This window comes from Sciurus vulgaris (assembly GCF_902686455.1).
Source record: "Sciurus vulgaris genome assembly, chromosome: 4".
Classification (NCBI taxonomy): Eukaryota; Metazoa; Chordata; class Mammalia; order Rodentia; family Sciuridae; genus Sciurus; species Sciurus vulgaris.
The window spans coordinates 12,845,970-12,865,750 of record NC_136464.1 but is presented as its reverse complement, the minus strand read 5'-3'; the positions used below and the strand labels follow the sequence as shown (position 1 = coordinate 12,865,750).

At 38.3% G+C, this 19,781-nt stretch overlaps 1 protein-coding gene across 5 annotated transcripts in view; it reads right to left on the bottom strand.

Annotated features, from left to right (window-relative positions):
* Nucleotides 1-18,175, bottom strand: part of RAB11FIP2 (RAB11 family interacting protein 2) — a 38,102-nt gene extending 19,927 nt beyond the window's left edge. For 2 of the 5 annotated variants that reach the window (XR_013763624.1, XM_079138668.1), the window contains exons 1-3: nt 17,337-18,170; nt 12,213-12,655; nt 11,024-11,492 (exon numbers count right to left, since the gene is read on the bottom strand). Coding sequence is in view for 4 of the 5 variants with exons in the window: in XM_079138668.1 (XP_078994794.1) it covers nt 11,024-11,492; nt 12,213-12,655; nt 17,337-17,689 (1,265 nt within the window). In the remaining variant the exon portion in view is untranslated. Of the gene's footprint in view, nt 1-6,651; nt 6,712-11,023; nt 11,493-12,212; nt 12,656-17,336 lie in introns of all 5 variants that reach the window. The other 3 variants (XM_079138666.1, XM_079138665.1, XM_079138667.1) reach the window with 3 other exon arrangements.
* Nucleotides 18,176-19,781: the final 1,606 nt, after the last annotated feature.

The window sequence follows — 19,781 nt, the reverse complement described above, 5'->3', positions numbered from 1 at the left end:
TGATGACAGTCCAAAAATATTTAACATTCATTTCTGGTCATGTATTTTTTGATAAGTAAGGAATACATGAGAATGACAGAACAGTAAAAATATAAAAATCACTTCAGGCACATTAAAGAACCTTGAGTTCAGAGACTGCTCAGGCACTATTATACACTACTGGCAAAAAAGAAAAAAAGAGAGTACTTTCAGGTATAAAGAAATAAAAGAACCCTTCTTCAAATCTTGATTAGAAGAAATATACCAGGCCAGGCACAGTGGGATGTACCTGTAATCCCAGTAATTTGGAGGCTGAGACAGGAGGACTGCAGGTTTAAGGCCAGCCTTAACAATTTAGTGAGACTCTGCCTCAAAATAAAAAAGAGCTGGGGATGTAGTCCAGTGGTAAAGCACCCGTGGGTTATATTCCTAGTTAAAAAAAAATAAATAAATAAGAGATATATACTAGTCTTGTGTAAATTTCCTAAGACAGGTATGTACTCCTTTCCCAAAGGGAACTCTGAAATGTTCTGAGGAATTTTCAGTATTATGCTGCACTTATTCTTCTTACTATGATAGTTTAAACTGTGTTTCTGAAGAAACTCTTAATTTGAGGGTTTTTTTTTTTTTCTGAGAATATATTATTACATAGAAAAACTCCACCCAATTTATTTAAAGCCATTGTTACATTGATGCTGAGTGAGAAGATGATAGCAAAAACCACCATTTTCAGACACACTATGTATCCAACACCACCCTCAGCACTTCTTGTGCATCCCGTTATTTAATCTCCTCTCCACCAAGACTATTATCCCCATTTTACAGTTGAAAATACGTGTCTGTGAAAAGTAAGATCATACAGCTATTCCACAGAGTGTCAAACCCAGACTTGACTATACTCCCTTCAGAACATTCTTTTAGTCAATTTATACTTTCATGTAACATTGTAAAATCCTTCACTGGAAGAAATGAATGAAATATACTTGTGAATCCAAACTTAAATAATGTTTAGCATGATTTTCATTTTTAATAATTTTGGGTAATTAATTTCTTTGAAGATGAAAAATCTTTGAGAAAACAAACACATCGTATGCATCATCTGATAAACAAAATATGTGATTAACCTGAACAGCCCCATTCCCATACCAGGCTCCATAACAAAGAGTTCATTATATTTAATGTCGAGCTGCTGCAGGGCACTTGCTAATTGGCTCCTTGGTTGCCTGCAGTAGCAAACATACTTCCTCAGGAACCTACCAGGCTGAGAATGACAGACGCAGATATTGCTCCATAACTCCAAGAGAACAAAAACGGTAAAATTACTCAGTGGTTAGTGAAGAGCTAATGATATAATAGTGCAGTCACTATTAATCAAATATTTCTTCAAAATGTATCAGACCATTTTTTAATGAGCTTTCTTGCTATTTTCTAAAACAGAGGTGTCTATCAATTCATTCCCCAACATATAAAATCATGCTCAATGGTCATGACCACGCTCAAAGGCCTCTTTCTCGAAGCACTTCCCAACCCCCAGGAGACTGAACTGCTTTTTCCTCTACCTTTCCACAGCAAACTTCACCTCCTTCTGCTCAGCACAGTTCACTCTGCGTTGATCATGAGTCCTTCGCACCATCCCTCTCCACTGCTGGCACGGCTGGGACTTTAGTGCTCCATGAATCACACTGCAAGCCTCTAGCCCAAGTGGAGCTCTGCACACATTCGTTTAACCATAAAGAAAAATGGGCAATTTGAATTGTTTTACTCTAAGAAGGCCAAACTGATTCAAGTAATTGCTATTTTAGTGGTATTAGTACTTTGACCAGAGAGATTTCTAAGCTTAAAATAGCACATAAAACCTTTTTTTGATACATATTTAACACATAATACATATTCTAATACTTATTTATAATTACATAGTAACCTTCGCAATTTTTTGGCAGTACTGGAGATTGAACCCAAGGGTGCTTAAGCACTAAACCACATCCTCAACCCTTTATATTTTTTATATTGAGAAAGGGTCTCACTAATTTCCCAGACTGACCTTGAACTTGCCATCCTCCTGCCTCCACCTCCCAAGTCATGGGGATTATGCGTGAACCACTGCATACAGCTATAGTAACATATTTAATACAACAAATCAAAGAGGAATAATTCACCCTTAAAATGTAAGTCCAAGGACACAAATGTCAAATGTCTGGATCCTATTATTTTTAGAAACCAATTAAATGAATACAAGGAAAACTTTTCATTATCAAATTAACTGCTTTATTTTATATCACCAGCAACTATTTAAAACACTCTGGTCACAAGGTAACACTATAACCATAAATTAAATATATGGAAACACTATCTGTATTTCAAAACGTAAAACTGTGTCATTAAAAAAAAAAAAGTGATTACAGGTGATGTGGTTCCAGTGTCCCACCTGGAGATGTTCTAAGCACAGAGGCAGGAGGCCCAGAGCGGTGGGGCCCACAGAAGGAAGGGCTACGCACAAAAGAGACACAAGTTGTTCCCTCAGTGAGAAACGACCAGGAGGAGTCCAACGGGGACAGGATTTGGTAAAGCCAAAACCACCGGAAAGAAATTCATGTAGTAATTAAATCCATAAATCCATAAGCAGTTACTGAATTTGGCATTCTTGTGTTCAAAAAACATAGTTTGTTACAGTTTGAAAAACAAATTGTCAAGAACTGCTACTGTTTTGATACTAATTTGCTAGTCTCAACTCAAAACACATATTCCTGTTCTCTAACAAAAATGTACAATAAGACAGCACCTTGTGGGGGGAAAAAAACCCCACAAACCTCAAACCTTTTCATCAAACTAATATCTTATTCAAAGACTACAGATTTGACACTGTTGCACTAAATAATATGGGTTTTTTTCAAGTGCTATGTTTCATCAAATTTAAGACCCATCACTCAAATAATTCTGATTGCTTCTTCCCCCACCACCAAAACAACCCCACCCAGCCAGAAGCAGAATGGGCAACTCCTGTCTATTTTAGCCCAGAAATACTTCTCAAAGATGTTCCCTTCTTTTCCATCCTCCCTGCCAACTGACCTCCACCAACTAGGTTCTTCACTAGTTTCCTGTCTCCTCCTCCCTGCTCTGCAAGTACGCCGTGCTTGCCAGGCTATCACATTAGTTCAATCACCACAACCCAACTTAAAAATGTCCCTGGCTCCCCAGTGCCCACACAAAATCCAGTCCTTAGCATGAAATTAAGACCTAATATTTACACACCATCTCTTCTATAAGTTTAAGGAGTAGGAATGATATCTTAATAGTCTAATTTCCTTTTATATGGTAAATACTCAAAAACAGCAATAATGAAAATATTATTTGATAATCAGAACTGAAATTCAGAAAAAATTATCCTGATAGACTGGAGTAGCCACACTGCAACAAGAGACGATGGAAAAAACTACAAGATTCACAGGGGTTTTAGGTTCTTCACTTTTAGAGTATAATGTGTGGGAGGTTTTTGAACCAAAACTCAAGATTTATACCCCAGCAATATAAAATTGATATGGGAAATAACTCGATCAAATATTTGCCACTGGGAATACCATCAACTCTCAAACTGGATGGTATTATGAGAGCCTGATTGGAGGAACCATGGCTAACATGTAAAAATCAAACTGGCACCAAGCATTCTCTCCTATAGCCTCGATCCTGATTATTTAAATGTTAATGGAGGAGCAAAGTTAGTCTAGAATAGGCATGTTCGCTAACAGGCCACAGACGAAGAACATACAATAAATGTTTAAAACAAATGAGCATCATACAATTTGTTTCTAACATATTTTTTTCTCAATATACAAGTTCATTAATGGCAATTAACAAAGAATGCTAATCTACATTAACAAGCTCCCCTGCTTGTTGGTTTTATAAACACATAATTCTCTCAAACTCTACATTAAACCAAAATGCTCACATATCGATTTACAAAAATCAGCACCCTGGGGTCATTGGAATATAATCTTAATACTTTCCTATCAGAAACCGCCAGAGGACTTACAGACTCTATCTTGTATTTGATCATATCCTAACAACCCATTCTCTTTAACTACTGGACTCGCTATGTGTTATCCTGTGTCCAGTGCCTAAGAGCTCGTTAATTACCTAAACTATATCTCCATAGGTCTTGTTAATTACCCGTCTCCTGTCTCAGAGGACCTTGTTAATAACTTGTACAGTCTCTCTAAAGAGGTCCTAACAACACATTAAAATTAAAGATGCTTTTCTTTTAGCACCTGTCAAGTGCTGTAAATTGAGAAATTTTCACATCAGTTTATTAACCTACAGTAGTTTTTGTAGGGTTTTTGGCTTGTTTTCTTCTCTCTCACATAATTTCTCTATATCTCAATCTTTTCAATCTATCTGCTTAAAAAAAATAACTAACGAAGTTTGTATTTTTTGTTTTCAATTTTAAGATTATAAATATCAATTTGCATTAGTGGGTCAGTAAAAGGATGGCATGGTTAGTATCTGCAAATTAACCCATTGGGAGATGCACCAATTAATGAGACCTATATAATGAGTATTAGGATGACAAAAGGGTGAAAAAGTTTCAAGTAGTCTCTGGGGAATTAAACAGAAGTTCTAGTTAGTGTTATGGGAACTAATCACATCACATATTTCATGTTCGTGGCCACTGCTACATTGGAAACATTCTGCAAATCCCTGGGCACTAATGGATTAATGGCTCTAAAAATCATCTCAAAAGTTTGTGCTTTCTGTCTCATAAATGAGGAAAATTTTTGGCTATGTAAAAGACTTACAGCCTACCATGAACAGCAGACAAATTATCTTTATACAAATATGAATAAAAAGTAATTATTGCTATTAAAATAAACCTTATGCACAATAGGTTTATTTCATCAGAGACTGAGCTTTAAACTCTTTCAGGAAAAAAAAAGTTGTCCATAGGGGGCGTTTTAAAAGTGACGGTTTAAAATCTATGAACAGGATTTTTTCTTTAGGATCATTTACCATTCTTCTTAAAATCAAAATGTAACCTTACACAAGTCCATTTATTCATGGACATGTTATACAACTTTGTAATAAAGGTTACCTGCTAACAGGCCTACTGTGATTTTTGATTTGTGAAAATTAGAAACACACTTAAATATGCATTCTGGAAGCCAATGTTTTATAGCTCCTAAGAAAGAGATGAACGATCATAGACAGGAGTTGACTAATTAAAAAAGGAAAAAAAGAGAGGGAGGAAAAGAGGTCATCTGACGTCAAAGGCACCTGTCACGTAAATTATAAAATATGAGTGATAAGTATGAGTCTTGATCTTAGTATTGCCCTAAAAAAATATTTGGCCTGTTCATCAGCTAAGGAGGAGGCAGGCTCTTGCATACAGCAGATACTACAAATGGAAATACATGCTTTAATAAAATCAATCATACCAGGAATAATAATACAAAACAAGCCAGTAAGTTATCCTGGAGCCACTGAGAATTTGCTACCTGGTATTCATAACTGCAGTGAAGCCGAAAGTGACGGAGTGGGAGCACAGCCTGTTTGGAAGTCACAAACAGACCTTGGTGCCCTGAGCAAAACTCTCTGGTAAGTCTCTCCCATTCGCTGTTGCTGATTGGCTGCTCCACTAACCTCAAATTACATTAGCTCATCACAGCGTAGGCTTATATTATTGACTTTTTTTAAACTTCAAAGTACATACGTAGCAATTTCTTCTGTATGCTAATGAAATGTCTTAACCAGGTGGTGTTCTGAGCTTCCTCGGGGAGTCTGGCAGCTCCTGAGAAAAGCATACGCCGGAGCTCCTCTTCAGCTGACCATGGGCTGCACATCATTCATCATAACTGATGCCCTGAATATTAAATAGATACTTCTGTCTGGTCTTTAATATCCACTCTAATTTAGGTGCTTTTCACTTATTTAACCAAATCTCCTACTCCTCTCTTTATCCATTTCAGCCAAGCTGACTTGTCTACTCAGTTAGGGTCTGTCTCGCGTAGTAAGCAAAGCTAATAGGACCAAGTTGCCTGTTGTGTTCAAATTCGAGTTTATTAGCACAACTCCTGATTCCCAGTCATCAAAAGAACGTAATCAATACTTACCAAAACGGTGATACAACTTAGATCAGCAAGTTTCAAATTTGATAATCAGCAGGAAATTTTTTAAATGTTGATTTTCCTTTCAGGGTCCACTCACTAAAGATTCTAATTCCCTCTGAGGTGAGACCAACACACTGTAGTTAAAATATATATATATTTTATATATATATAAATATATATATATATTCATTTAAAAAATATATATATACATATATTTCACCAGGAAATCATGATGATGAGCACCAAGGACATGTACTGACCTAGGTACTGGGGACCTCTAATAAAGAAGATTCAGCATGCCTAGTACGAAGCTTCCACAGCTCAGTGGAGAAGACTATAAGAACTACACTCGATAAATATTGCATAGCAGTTCTGATTTCCATAATAACAGAAATCAAGAAAAAGAAAACACCTGGTTACTACTCAGGAAAGCATTAGTTCTCAGCTCAAGGACAGATGGGCTGATGGCACTCGGAGACAAGTTGAGTATACCCCACAACTGAGCCCAGGAACAGAGATGGCAAGACTTACCAGACCCTCAGGGTAGAGAGGTGTGCTAAAGAAATTAACTTACCGAGAAGAGCAGTGAGGAACAGTAAACATTAGGTGAGAAAAGTCTGAAATACAATAAGCCCTGAAATTCAGAAAGAAGAGTTCAGATTTGGGGTTGCAAAGCAGTAGATCTTAAGCATTTTTGATCTGGGCTTTCTTAAACAGAACAAACGGTACTATGACTCATATACCCTGCTTAGTAGGGTAAATAATGTTAATTTCTGTAACAAATATATACAAAAATTTCAGCAACTTAATGTTCAGAGAATTCTTTCAGACAAAGTCCACCTAGTTGTTCCTGGTCCAGGGCCTTCAAACACACATGGGGTCCCTACTGCTCCTATCTCGCGGCTTTGCCTTCCTTAAAGAACCCCTGCACTCGGCTAGTGCTGGGGCAGTACTCTATACCTATAAAAGGCCAAATAATAAATATTTGGGCTTCTCAGGCCATACTGACTCTGGCACAACCGCTCAACTCTACCACTGTCACACAAAAGAAGTCATACAAAGATGAGGGGAGCTGTGTGCCAACAAAACTTTATTTATAAAAACAGGCAGCACGTCATGTTTGGTCACAAGCCTCATTTGTCAGCCCTGGTCTGGACATGTGGGGGACTGTGATATTTATCTCTTCCACTAGCTCTTTAATAAGATAGAACCTGGTCACTCATCCCTACCTAAGAGAAGGGTCTAAGCTATGTCCCAGCTTCAAGAAAAAAAAAAAAAATTCAGTCTGGTGAACATACCCAACCATTTCCACTTTTCAAATTATTTTTGAGAATTTGTCAAAAAATCAGTGATGGTAAACAATTTTTTTTAAAAAGTACAACAAACATACAAGCACATTTGTTTTTACAAAATACATTCTGCAGATGCAAACAAGAGCTGCTTTACAAGTTGTGAGGACAACCATGTAACAAATAAGCTGATAAGTCAGTTGATAAAGGTAAAATTCGCTGATACATATGTTAACCTGTTGCTGTGTGTCAGTAAAAAGAATAGCAGCATTTTTGAAACACAAATGACTCAATACCAATAATAAGCTGATAAAACATTTTCCTGAAATTTGTAAAACTTCCAAATACACTCTCAACTACTTGCTGTAGTTCTGCAGATGCCCACTGTTCCAGGGCCTCCAGACTTCTCAGTAGAGAGCTGACCTGGTGTCAAGGGCTCACACCATGCTATACAGTCAACTCAGTTCCACTTCCTTCTGGGTACACAACTAAACTATTTCTGAACTGACTGCATGGCACCGGGACACACTTGCGCTCTAGCCAATGGGACATGTGGGGAAGTAATGCAGACCACCACCAGGCTTTACGAAGAAATGTTCCACCCGTGATCCTCCCTTTCCTTGCCCTGCTGCACTGATCCCGGAGGGCTTGTGATAAATGGTGGCATTCAAGAAGGAAAGGGCCCGAGAAACCATGTGTGCTGAGTGACCACATGGAGCAGAGCAGCCATGTTTTCCATCCCCATCTCCATGAACTGTTTTGTGACAAAAGTGAGCAACAGACTTTTACTGTGATAAACCACTGAGATCCAGCATTGTTTATTACAGCTAGGGGAACAATTCCAAGAATAGAAGCTAAGTGAAGGATGTTTTGTGATTTTCTTTTTTTTTTTTTTTGCGGTACTGGGGACTGAACCCAGGGCCTTCTGCTTGCGTGGCAAGCACTCTACCTACTGAGCCATATCCCTCAGGCGGACTTCACTTACATGAAGAAAGAAAAACTCTAACTTCTAGAAAAGAGTTCCTTAGTAATTTAAAATTGTTTGCATAAAGAAAATTCTCTAGTTTTAATCATATTTATTTACTTAAACAGCAATAATAGAGTTTCTCTGCTCCTGCCATCTCAGATGAACCAATCCCCTCACCAAAATCCAAATCCAGCTCCACAGTGTATTCTCCTTTAGCTTTGCTCAGTGTTCTCACAAAGACTGGTCAGAAGGGTCCAAGAAACTCTGTAAACAGATCTATTCAGCACTATTAAAAAATAATGCACAGCATGTGTCCTCGTGATTTGAGTCTATAGCTTCAAAAGCAGTCTGGATATTAACTAGAGAAATTTAAACTGTCCCACATAATGGAGGGATGATACTGGGAGGACAAACAGGAATCCTGTACACTGCTATGTAAAGACCACACTATCTTGACAGTATCTGCCCAAATTCTACCCAAGATAAAGCTGCCTGCTGAAAATATGAATTGTATTCTTTCCCTGAGTCAACTTACATTCAACTCTTCTTTTTTACACTATTTATTAGAGCTATCCCTTTATTGCAAATGTTTCACATTTACCACAAAGACAGCTTATGACACAAAACAAAAATCTCCCAGGAATTTATACATTCTGTTCTTTCTGCCCTCATATCTGCCACCTCCTAGGTATGAAGAAGAAAAAGTCTTAAAACTTAAATAACCTATTTTTACACACATGCAATCATTTTCTACATACATCATGAAACAGCTCTAATTTTAATAGGCAGAGGAATAATGAAGTAACTCAACCAAAGTCTTAATATGCCAAAAGGCCACACGTACTTTTAAAGCTTAAGGCAATCCATGAGTGCAGACCAAGTCCAGGGCAATTAAAGATCTGAGTATACTTATTATTCAAATGCTGACATAATTTAAAAATATTATTTTCCTATCATTTCCCATTTTCTTGCTTTTCATTAACTTTAAAATTACCTAAATTACTCAATCTCTAAGTTATCTTTTATCTTACACAGTTGTTTTCAACAACGTTCTACAAAACAAAGTTTAGTAAAAGTGAAGAAAAAACTAATACATGTTCACTTACCCCTTTAATGGAGGACTTAATGAAATATATGGATACTACACAAAATACCAATACAAAAAATTTTAGAATAGCACTTCAAAACTCCAAACTTTACAAGAAAACATTGACACCAATGGTGAAAATTTATTTCTATAACAAAACTGAATGATGCTTCTAAAACCACAGCAAATACCCATTTATTGATAAAACAAAAGAAAGGTACACTTCCTTTCAAAAATGTTAAATACATGGCTTCTGATGCAATGGAAGATGCACAAGGGAGGGGAAGAGCGAGCCTCCCAGGGAGCTGTCACACTGCACTTGAGGCTTACAGTGGGACAAGCAAGGAACTGCTCATGAATGAAATGACAGGTGATACAAAAACATAATACAAGTGGGGTATCCCTTACCCAAGATGCTTTGGAGCTTTCTGGATTTGGGAATATTTGCAGACTTTGTAAGTTGAGTATTCCCAATCCAAAAATCCAAAATCTAAACTGTTTCAAAATCCAAAATTTCAAGAGTTCCATCTACTACGCAACCATTAATGCTGAAGCCCACACTTCTTAAGCAAAAGCATTTTGATTTCAAGTTTTCTGACTGGGATGCTCAACCTGTATTAGTCACCATTTAGGGGTTCCCTATTTGGGGCTGGCTTTGTACTGTGTACTTCACATACTATTTATCCTCACTGAATCCTATCGACTAGAGATTATTTTCGTGCTTCAAAGATGAAAATGCTGAGGTTTCTGGAGATCACAGCAATAAAAGCCAGGATTCCCATCCAAATCTCTATGTTACACAGTACTGACTGAAGGAAAGACTTCCCTTACATGGCAAGCATGCTCCTCAATGATAAATGAGATTTCACCAAATTGATCTTATTCTTTGCTTGAGGTTTCCTTATTTCTTCCATCATTCACAACTGCAAAATTCATTAATTGCATTTAAATGCATATAGTTCCAAATTCTAAGGAATAAAAAAAAGAACCAGTATACACAAAATTGAAAACTCAGAGTTTGAAAATCTAATCTTTATCATAATGATTATTCCTGTGATCATAAATCTTCATATAGATCCATTTTGTGCATTTATAATATCCATGTGGGTCACTGAATTCCAATGAACATTCATGAAAAACTATTCCTAAACAACCATTTAGTAAGACTATTTATTAAATCTATTCTGAAATCATAATAGAAACATCAATACTTCAGTATTAATTCTTAAACAATAGACCATGTGCTGCTACTGGTCTACTAATCCTCTCTAGACAGCCCAGGCCTTAATCCCTAGAAAACATGTAGGAATACATTTCTGGCTTGCATTCACACCCATGGATTATTCACTCTCACCCTGTCTCATCAAAAGTCATACTGTTTCTCCAAAAGTTTCGGTAAGTTTTGGCTTGGGTAAGTGCGAGCAGACTAGGGTAGGGAATAAGAATCTTTTACCCTTTTTATCCTTCTAAGATAAAAAAGTTCAATTCCAAAGATGTATGCAAAATTACTTGGCTCTATAAGCAATTATAAAAAAAGAAAAAAGAAAATTTCCAAGTAAAATAAATTTATTTTATAAATAGCACAATCTTCCCCAAAGCTTACCTTGAAGATGGCATTATATTTGAAGCCCTGAATTTTGTTGTAAACGGATTAGTTGAGTCATAGTCAAAATAGTCCTGACGATTTTCATTACATGCATTAGGTGACTTCAAGTCACAAGGGCTATCAGATCCCCCATTGTTAAGTTTATCAGATCTTCTGCTATCTTTTTTCCCAGTCACTCTTTCAAATAAGCTAACTTTCTCCCTTTTCTCTCTTTTATTTTCTTTTCTTACTTCAATTGGTTTTGAAAATAAGTTCATGCTGCTGTCCCATGATTCACTGCTTTCCTCAAATGGATTTTTCTTCCTTGGCAGTGTTGCGAATTTTTGGGGTAATGAAGCAGTCACATTTATAAATGGGTCATTTTGTCTTCCAAAAGACGATTCACCTTCACCCACAATGCTGTCAGGTTGGTTCATTTTAGAAGTATCAAAGCTTAATGCTCTTCTGTGTGGAGACTTAAGACTTCCTACAAACAATTTTGTAGTTAGTACAAAATCAGTGACACATTACATCACACTATTTGACACATTCTATGTGCATTCTGTTGCTTTTAGAATGAGTATAATTAGCTATTTAAAGGTATTAACCTTAAAAATAATCAAGGAACACAATCTTAAAATGGTAAGGTGTAACATTCCAAAGTTAGGCTACTACAATTAGCGTCTTGTTAGACAACTAGTAATTTACTTGGTTCAGAAACCATCACACAAACAAACTATAATGTCAAAACTAGAGGACCCATGGGCATGACAATACTGGAAATTCTCAGTTATGTTTTTCATCATTAGCATTAAATTTACTGTGTAACTTTGGAATATTAAAGTTTTTCTTTTTCCAAGAACCTTATGATGAAATTGAATGTTCATTTAGCTTCAGACTTTCAGGCTTTCTAGACAGGAGAAACAACAATTAAAAAAAAAAAAAAAAGAACAAGCCAGGCCATAAAAAGAGACTGAAACTCATTTTATTATCACCTAATAAAATATATATAAATGCAGACAAACTCTGCTTTCAGTTAACTTATCAAGGATACAGTAGGCACACAATATTTGATAAATGACTATATTTATAAAATACTACCAAGAAACTGCAATTTTAGTTTTTCAACTTAAAAGAAGTTAAACCTAGAAACTACAAGAGTAGTTTAAGACCACTGAGGACACAATGCAAAGAAGGTACCACTTACCATTTTCTGGAACAGCTCCAAAGGACTCTATCTGGCGTCCAAGAAGATGCGTGTGACCTACAGCACCAGGCTTCAGTTTCTCAGCAGACGTGTGGGATCCCGTTAAATCAGACATTGAATGTGCAGAAGAGAGTCGCTGAGGACCCAAAAGAAAAGGCTTTTTTGGTTTGGATTTCATCTGTATTTCACCACTTGGAAACTCAGTACTGGCATGAGGCATGGGAGTGCTTGGAATGATTGCCGAGGATGTATCAGAAAAAGTCCCATCATTTTTTCTACCTTTCATCTTATCTTTTAATTTTGCAAAAGGAGATCTTGTTTTGTCCTTCATTGATAAGTCAAACATACTTGCTGTCATATTGTTCCTCATAAACTGAATATTGACCTTTATCTCACCCCTGTTTTTGACTCTTTTTCCTTGTTTGGATTCTAACCTAAACCACCTTAAAGAGAAGAAAAAAAAATGGGGTTGTAACATGTGATGAAGAAAGGCTCTCGGACCTCGTCACACACAAGCAGTTCTTAGGTAAAGCTACTGCACACATCAAAGCATCCTGAGCACTGGATGAGAACCTGCTGGCCAGAGTATTTGTGGTTTCACTCATTGTTTCACTTTAAAAAATGGATCATTATTTCTGTGATGTGACATACACTGAAGGAACAAGTCTTTGACAAGTATAAGGTTTTCAGATAAGTTTTCTTTCACAATTTGAAAATTACTCATCATGAAAAATTCTTATTGACAATAGCTAATATGTTTCCATATGAGATAAATGTTACCAGTGGACTGAGAACATTTTTTAACATTAAAATACACTGAGGCAGAGACTTTGAAAGAATTCGCCAATTCAAATTATTTTTGAGTATCATAAAAATAAGAAATATACTTTAATAGTATTAATACTTTGCCCCACCCCAAAATATTACTCATGTCAAAGTATTGTAAGAATTTTGTTAACACTTAAAACCACTAAATAGTTTGCTAATCATTAAAATGGAAATGAAATAATGTAATTTAGATACATATAAAATGGATCAAAGTCTTTTCCTAAAGAAAATACATGAAATGAGTAAAACACAAGACTGACAAATAATAAATCTTGTAAAATTTTTTGAAAAGTTGAAATACTTCCTTTTAGAATCTATTTGCCTCACTTACTATTGCTACTGTATAGTGTATTAGAGTATCACACTGCCCCGTTTTTAACTGTGTAGGAAGCAAAGTTTATTTTGGTTTTGTCTATAGTATTTTTATCCCTAAGAAATTCTCCAGTTGTTGGTGTCACAAGTGGTCACTCTACAGGGCAAACAGCCAGAAAACTGCAGATTCAAGTCGAGGAAAAAAGCTTCTATGATGTTTGCACATTACTTAGCAATGAAGCATGATATCCATTCCTGCAGACAAGTTATTTAAATATAGCTCTAATCAAGTGTAACAAATTTTCTTAGCTACAAAGGAACTCTGATCTAATTTTACATTAGTTCTTTCTCTCATTGTTACCAACAGGATGCACCAAGGGAAGACTGAATCAAGTGGGAGACTGGTTCACAGACCTTTCCAGGAAAGACAGAAGTGACACACAACATAAGCACCAGCTACAAGCATGTAGGATTTCCATGTGTATAATGAGTCAAAGCAAATCTGAGGAGAAAATAAACCAATAACCCAAAAATGGAAAGTGGGGGAAAAGTCAAAATTCATAGAATTTTAGAAAGATCAAATAAAATCCTCTGCTTTAACACCCTTATTTCATAGGTGAGGAAATCAAGGCTCCGAGAATGACACAATTTCCCAATGTCAGAACAAAGTCAAAAGGAAAAAAACAAAAGCTGATGAATAACATCTGCAGGAGAACAGTTCTTCCTTACTCGATGGACCACATGTGTTAATAAGGTTAAGCACATGGTGCCACATAGTACAGGGTGCTGCATTTAACCAGCAGATGGGACAGTCCCAAAGGAGGCAATGTAGATTCTTTATTGCTAGAGTGTAAGCTCTCTGAAGGCAGTTTGGCTTGCACTAAATAAATACTCAATTTTTCATTTCCAGAATCACCCACCATTTTTTGTTTTTACGCAGGAAATTCCAAAGACCTAGGTAAGCTTTAAAGAATAAATAAACTGTGTCTGAATAGCTATAAATACAGTATATTTTCCATCTCCCCACCAAGAATAATAATCTGCAAAGAACTCTAACAAATACGCTAGTTTAGAAAGTAGTAATGACAAGAAATTTTAGTGGCTTTGTTTTGAAACTGATATAAGAGGGACGGCTTCAAGACTCAGTCCTGGGATGTTTGTTTCCCCACCCTATAAAAAGATAAAATGAAGACACAGCATTGGCGGTTCACTGGATTAATGCTTGATTTTTTTTTTCTCCCTCTAGAGTGCTGGATTTAAACTGTATAACGACTCTGTTCAATTTTTTAGTGGGCACAGATCCATGTTCAAAAACCACCACACATGTGGGAACTATTCCCAAGCAATTGGTGTTGTGTGGTCAAAAATGGGACAAGGTTGGCAATAAGAGTGCCAGAGGCCAGGACGCAGGTGCACTGCAGAGACCCACACTAAAGTCCTAAAATCTGCATATGCTGGAATCATATCTAACTCTAGGGACTCAAATCGTTATTACTTTTTACCAGCATTTAAAAAAAAATCAACATCACCTTCTATTGTAAAAAAAATCAATGGATATTACATAATAGCATCAACGATTTTACCATTCTATTATTAAACATTGTATTATTTCCTTAAATCTCATGCCAGAATCAACCCAGACATCCATTAAAGGGGCAGATACAGAAGTTCTCTTTCCACTCCTAGGATTTGGGCTTGGGCCCTTTTTCCCTTCTCCTTAAAAGAAATAAAAATATTTTCAAGATTTTAAAAAATAAGTAAAATAACAGTCTTAAGCATCATGTTTCAACACAACTAGGAGACAAGACGTAAATATTTGTCTTCAGTGTCAAAAAGTAAAAAGTATCACACCCATCAGTTTCAAGGGACTTCTAAATCAGCTGGTAGTCTTCATCACTCATACCAGTTTTCCAAAAAGCATTTGGGAATATGCTGACAAGGTCTAGCAATGTGCAGAATATTAAATATCTTTCTTGCAATGCACCGGTGGCTCAAATCTGTCTCTTACTGTGCCACATGTACAGCTGTGCTGGAAAAGGAAGCTATTAAATATATTAAAAATCTAGAATTATTACCAATAAACATACTCCATCAAATATGTGGTCCCCATTTAGCCACAAAGAAAATGTTAAGGGTTTCATAACATATGAAAATCACTTTGAATGCAATAACATCACAAGCCCTGTTGATAACATTTCAAAGCATTTTCCCCAAAAAAGTTCTAATCAATTTTATATAGACACTACAATATTAGGGCATTGCTCATAGCCACATTTATTGTAAATGTGAAACTGCCAAAGACAGGAATAAAACAAGAAAAAACTTTTAAAAGCTATTTCGTCCTTAGAACTTTGGGTTCACACTTGGGCCTACTTTAACTTGAAAAATTTATGTTTCAGAGGCCTGCATTACATTATTCCTCAATAACAGTACTGTTTAAGTACAGTAAGAAATTTGAAGTTACAATATACTTAAAAGTTTACATTCAAAACATTTTACGTAGTACATACTGGGTCACCCCAAAATGGCAATTTGAAACAAATTATTCAGTAATTACTCCTTCTCATTTTAAATTTGAAGGAAACTGAATGTAACTTCTTAATAAAGTATCAAGCAGTTTTCTTTTTAAAATGATAGATATGTAACTGCACTTTTTAAAAAATTTTTTCTTCCTTTTAAAATGTTCTCATCTCCTCAACTAGTTTAAATATTTACCATTTTTCCTCTTGCATTTCTAGTATTTTTTTTCCCTTGCTCTAGTCTTTTACCCCATATGTATTAAATCTTAGAAAAAGAACTGATTCAAAACAAAAAACTCCAATCAAGAGAAGTGCACAGAGAGATATATTGGACAAAGCAAGGTGTAGTTGTTTTAAAATATAAAAAATTAACATGAACTTAACATTATTTTAAAAAGTTTTTTAAAGGGTAAATAAATTAGTTATGACTGAAAAAAAAACACAAAGGCTGTTTTGGAAAGCTAAGTCCTCTTGTAAACTCAATCCAGTTTTCCCCCATTAATTCCATTGGTCTTAATGTTCTCTCAGACTAAAATAATTTTAAGTTTAAGGATGGGGTGCATATATTTATTTATGAAAAACATACTACTTTTTCAATTTAAGATATAATAGTCTGTCTTAATTTGTACTGTAATTTTTTAAATTGAACTATATCTAACTCAAGCATGAAAGTCACACTAAAAAGGCCATGATTTTATTGAAAAAGTCATTAAATCTACATCACAAGAGTTTAATCACTGTCTCTAATCTTACAGTCATTAATATGATTTAAACACACTAGCTTTGCAGAACTAATTCTTAAATAATATAACAGCTTCACTATATTGCAAATTCAGAGGAAAATGTTAGTGGGTACAGGATTGAGATTTGTATGGATTTTTTAAATTTTATCTTTTAACAGCTTCATACTCTATCAACATGTAATGGCCCTGAAAAGTGGTTGAGCTATAATAAAAAGCAACTGTGTTTATAATGCTCAAATGAAATACCAAGTTTTAAATTTGATAATTCATCTTTTCAGAGTTCAACATACATATAAAGGTTACATTGGCAGATTTAATCTTCTGATTTTTCATTTCATGTAAGTTCTAAGGTTTAAACTAACAGAGTTACACCTGTATTAGTTTTAGTTGGTCAACAATGAGATCCAAGCTTCTCATAAAAAGTAAAATAATGTTAATTTTCTCAAATCATATTAATATTCTTAAAATTCAGTGCGAAATATTCAATCATTTAACAGATGTTTACCTTCAATAGAAATGAGAGAATGGACCATTAATCACTCCATTTAAAGGATGTTTCATCACAAGGACTATTTTTACTTCAGTCATGCAAATAGGGTGCTTAAAACTGGCCATAGTTCAATCCAAAAACCAATGTCCCCCCCATTCAAATAATTTTCAAGATCAGAAAATCCATAAATAAGTTAAGCTCCCCCAAATTCAAAATAAATTACAAAACTTACTCTGTTTTCCTTCTTTGTTTGTCCTCAAAGATGTCATTGAGATTGATTGCCACCTGCCCTAAAAATTTATCCAGACCCACCAGGGACCTGTGCATAACTATGAGGAAAAGAATGTATTTCTCTGGATTCCCCTGCATTAGCAATCCAGGCAGCTCAAAGGAGGCCTCTTCCTTCCACACTGGCTCAAGGGTTTTTTCAGCTACTGAGGTGGAGTACTTCTCCTTGCCCAGCTGAATTATAGTGTATGTGTCATTGGTGCCACTTTTGCCTTTTGGCTTCAGATCTTTGGCTTGGAGCACTGTGACCTGCACGTGGGTCGGAAACCACTTTTGGGCTTGCTCGGACAGCATCATTCTGTCCTTTTTCTCTGCACCGGGTTCTGGAGCGCAGGCAGTGCCCCTCCCGCAGGGAGAGCCTAAGTCCTTAATCACTGCATCCTAGGGACACTCGACCGGGTCCGGCCGACTCGGGCTGCCCAGCTACCCGAGGGCAGATGTCAGAGCGTCTCGCGAGGGCAGCCCGGGGGCACGGCTGCTTTGGGGGTCCCTTTCCTCGGGAGAAGCACAGGGGCCCACATCACCTGGCCGCTCCGTCCAGGCCTCCGCGCGGACCCGCGCGCCTCGCGTCGCCACCGTCCCGCGGCGCCCGCCCGGGGACGGCCCTGGGCGCGGCGGCTCCGGGGCCTGCGGGCAGGTGAGGCCTGGGCGCCCGGGGGCTGCGGAGGTGGGAGGCGCGCCGGCCTCCCGCCTGCCTCCTGCGGCCAGGCCGCCTCCGCCTCCCCGCGCCTCCCGCCCACCCCGCTCGCCCGCCGGCCGGCCCGGCTCCTCCTCCCGACCCCGGTAATACGAACCGCCGGCGGCTCGCGCGGCCTCGCTCCCTCTCGCAAACCTCTCCTCCCGCCTCCTCCCCCTCGCCTGGACTCCTCCTCCCGGGCGGGGGCGGGTCGCCCGAGGGCGAAGTGGGACGGGGCGGGGGACGCGGACGCCCCGGCGCCGGCGGGGCGCTGGGCGGGCCGCGAGCTGCAGGGCGGCGGGCGCGGGGCTTGGCCTGGCCGGGCCAGCGGCTCCTAGCACCGGGCGGGCGGCGGCCGCGGCACTTCCGGGTTCGCCTCCTCCATGTTGATCCTGGGAACGCGAGGGGCGGGGCCGGGCGGGGCCGCGGGGTCAGGGGTCGGCGCCTCCCTGGTTGCCGTGGCGACCGGGGCGCGCCGCGCGGGATGCTGTGCCTGGGCGCTCCCGCTGTGTTCTCTGTGCTGCTTGGGCCTGGCCAGTGCTGGTGCTTGCGTGGTGCGGACCACAAAGGCCCACGGCAGGGCCCTGGAGAGATCTGGGAACCGTCCTAAGAGGACATCACCAGGCCCTGGAGACCGCCCGAGCTGGGGAGAGACCCAGTTTCAGTCTTTGAGGGCGGGGAAATCTGTCCTTGCTCTACCCTGGATATCCAGGACTTGGCACAGAGCTGGAGCTCCCTGGTGGATCGAATCAGCCCTCTTCATTGTGCAAAACACAATTTGCTCCAACCCCTTATCCATCCTTTTTGAAAAGAGAGTAGCCCATCAACTTATTAAGTCGACATACTCCACCCAGTCTTTGGGCGAAAGGAAGCAAATAGAAGGTTCCAAAACTAACACAGGTGTCAAGACCTCGGGAGGCACTGAGCTGGCATCAGAAGACCTGATACTGTTCTGACCTTTACTACCGTCAATAGTAGTATGTGTGACCTTGGCTGCGTCACTTCCCCTCCCTGAACCTCGTTTTTTACTTAAGTAGAACAGGTTTCCATAGTGTCTCGACCCCGTCATGACTACTGGGACCAGTCAAAAGCACACACCCCCGAACACTCATCACCAAGTGCAGGACCCTGGGTCTTGTGGAGACCATGCCCCAGTTTTGAAAGGGTTGGCTGGGAGAAGTATTGCCATATAATAGGTGAATTTTTCCTAATAGAATGGCACATAGTTTTAAGGCTCAATTTGCCCTTTATGTTCTCTATTACACAAAACACTTATTTACTGCCTTTATTTCTGTTCATGGCTTTCCAAGGAAATTCTAAGTTCTTTAGTCTACATTGTGTATCATGCCAAGCCCTTATAGAGCTTAGCATGCAATAAGCGTGCTAGCCAATTTATTGTATAACTTAGTGCCTTTGTTCCCATTACAGGGCTAATTTTGGGAGTAAAATAATATGATGGATGTGAATGCACTTTTTTCGACTTAAAATGGCCCCCAAACGGGCAAGGTATCGTGTTTATTGTTTTCAGGCCAGATTTAAAACTTCTCCAATCGAGGCAGAATTTTCCATCCCTGGGAGACAGCGCATGAAAAGGCCATGTGTGGAAAGCAGAACAGAATTATCGCACTGTGCATATAGCATCTGGATCCCAGAATGGGCAGTTGTCAACTTTGAAGAAAAATATTCTTAGGGGTTTTTAAAGAGTGCATTGGA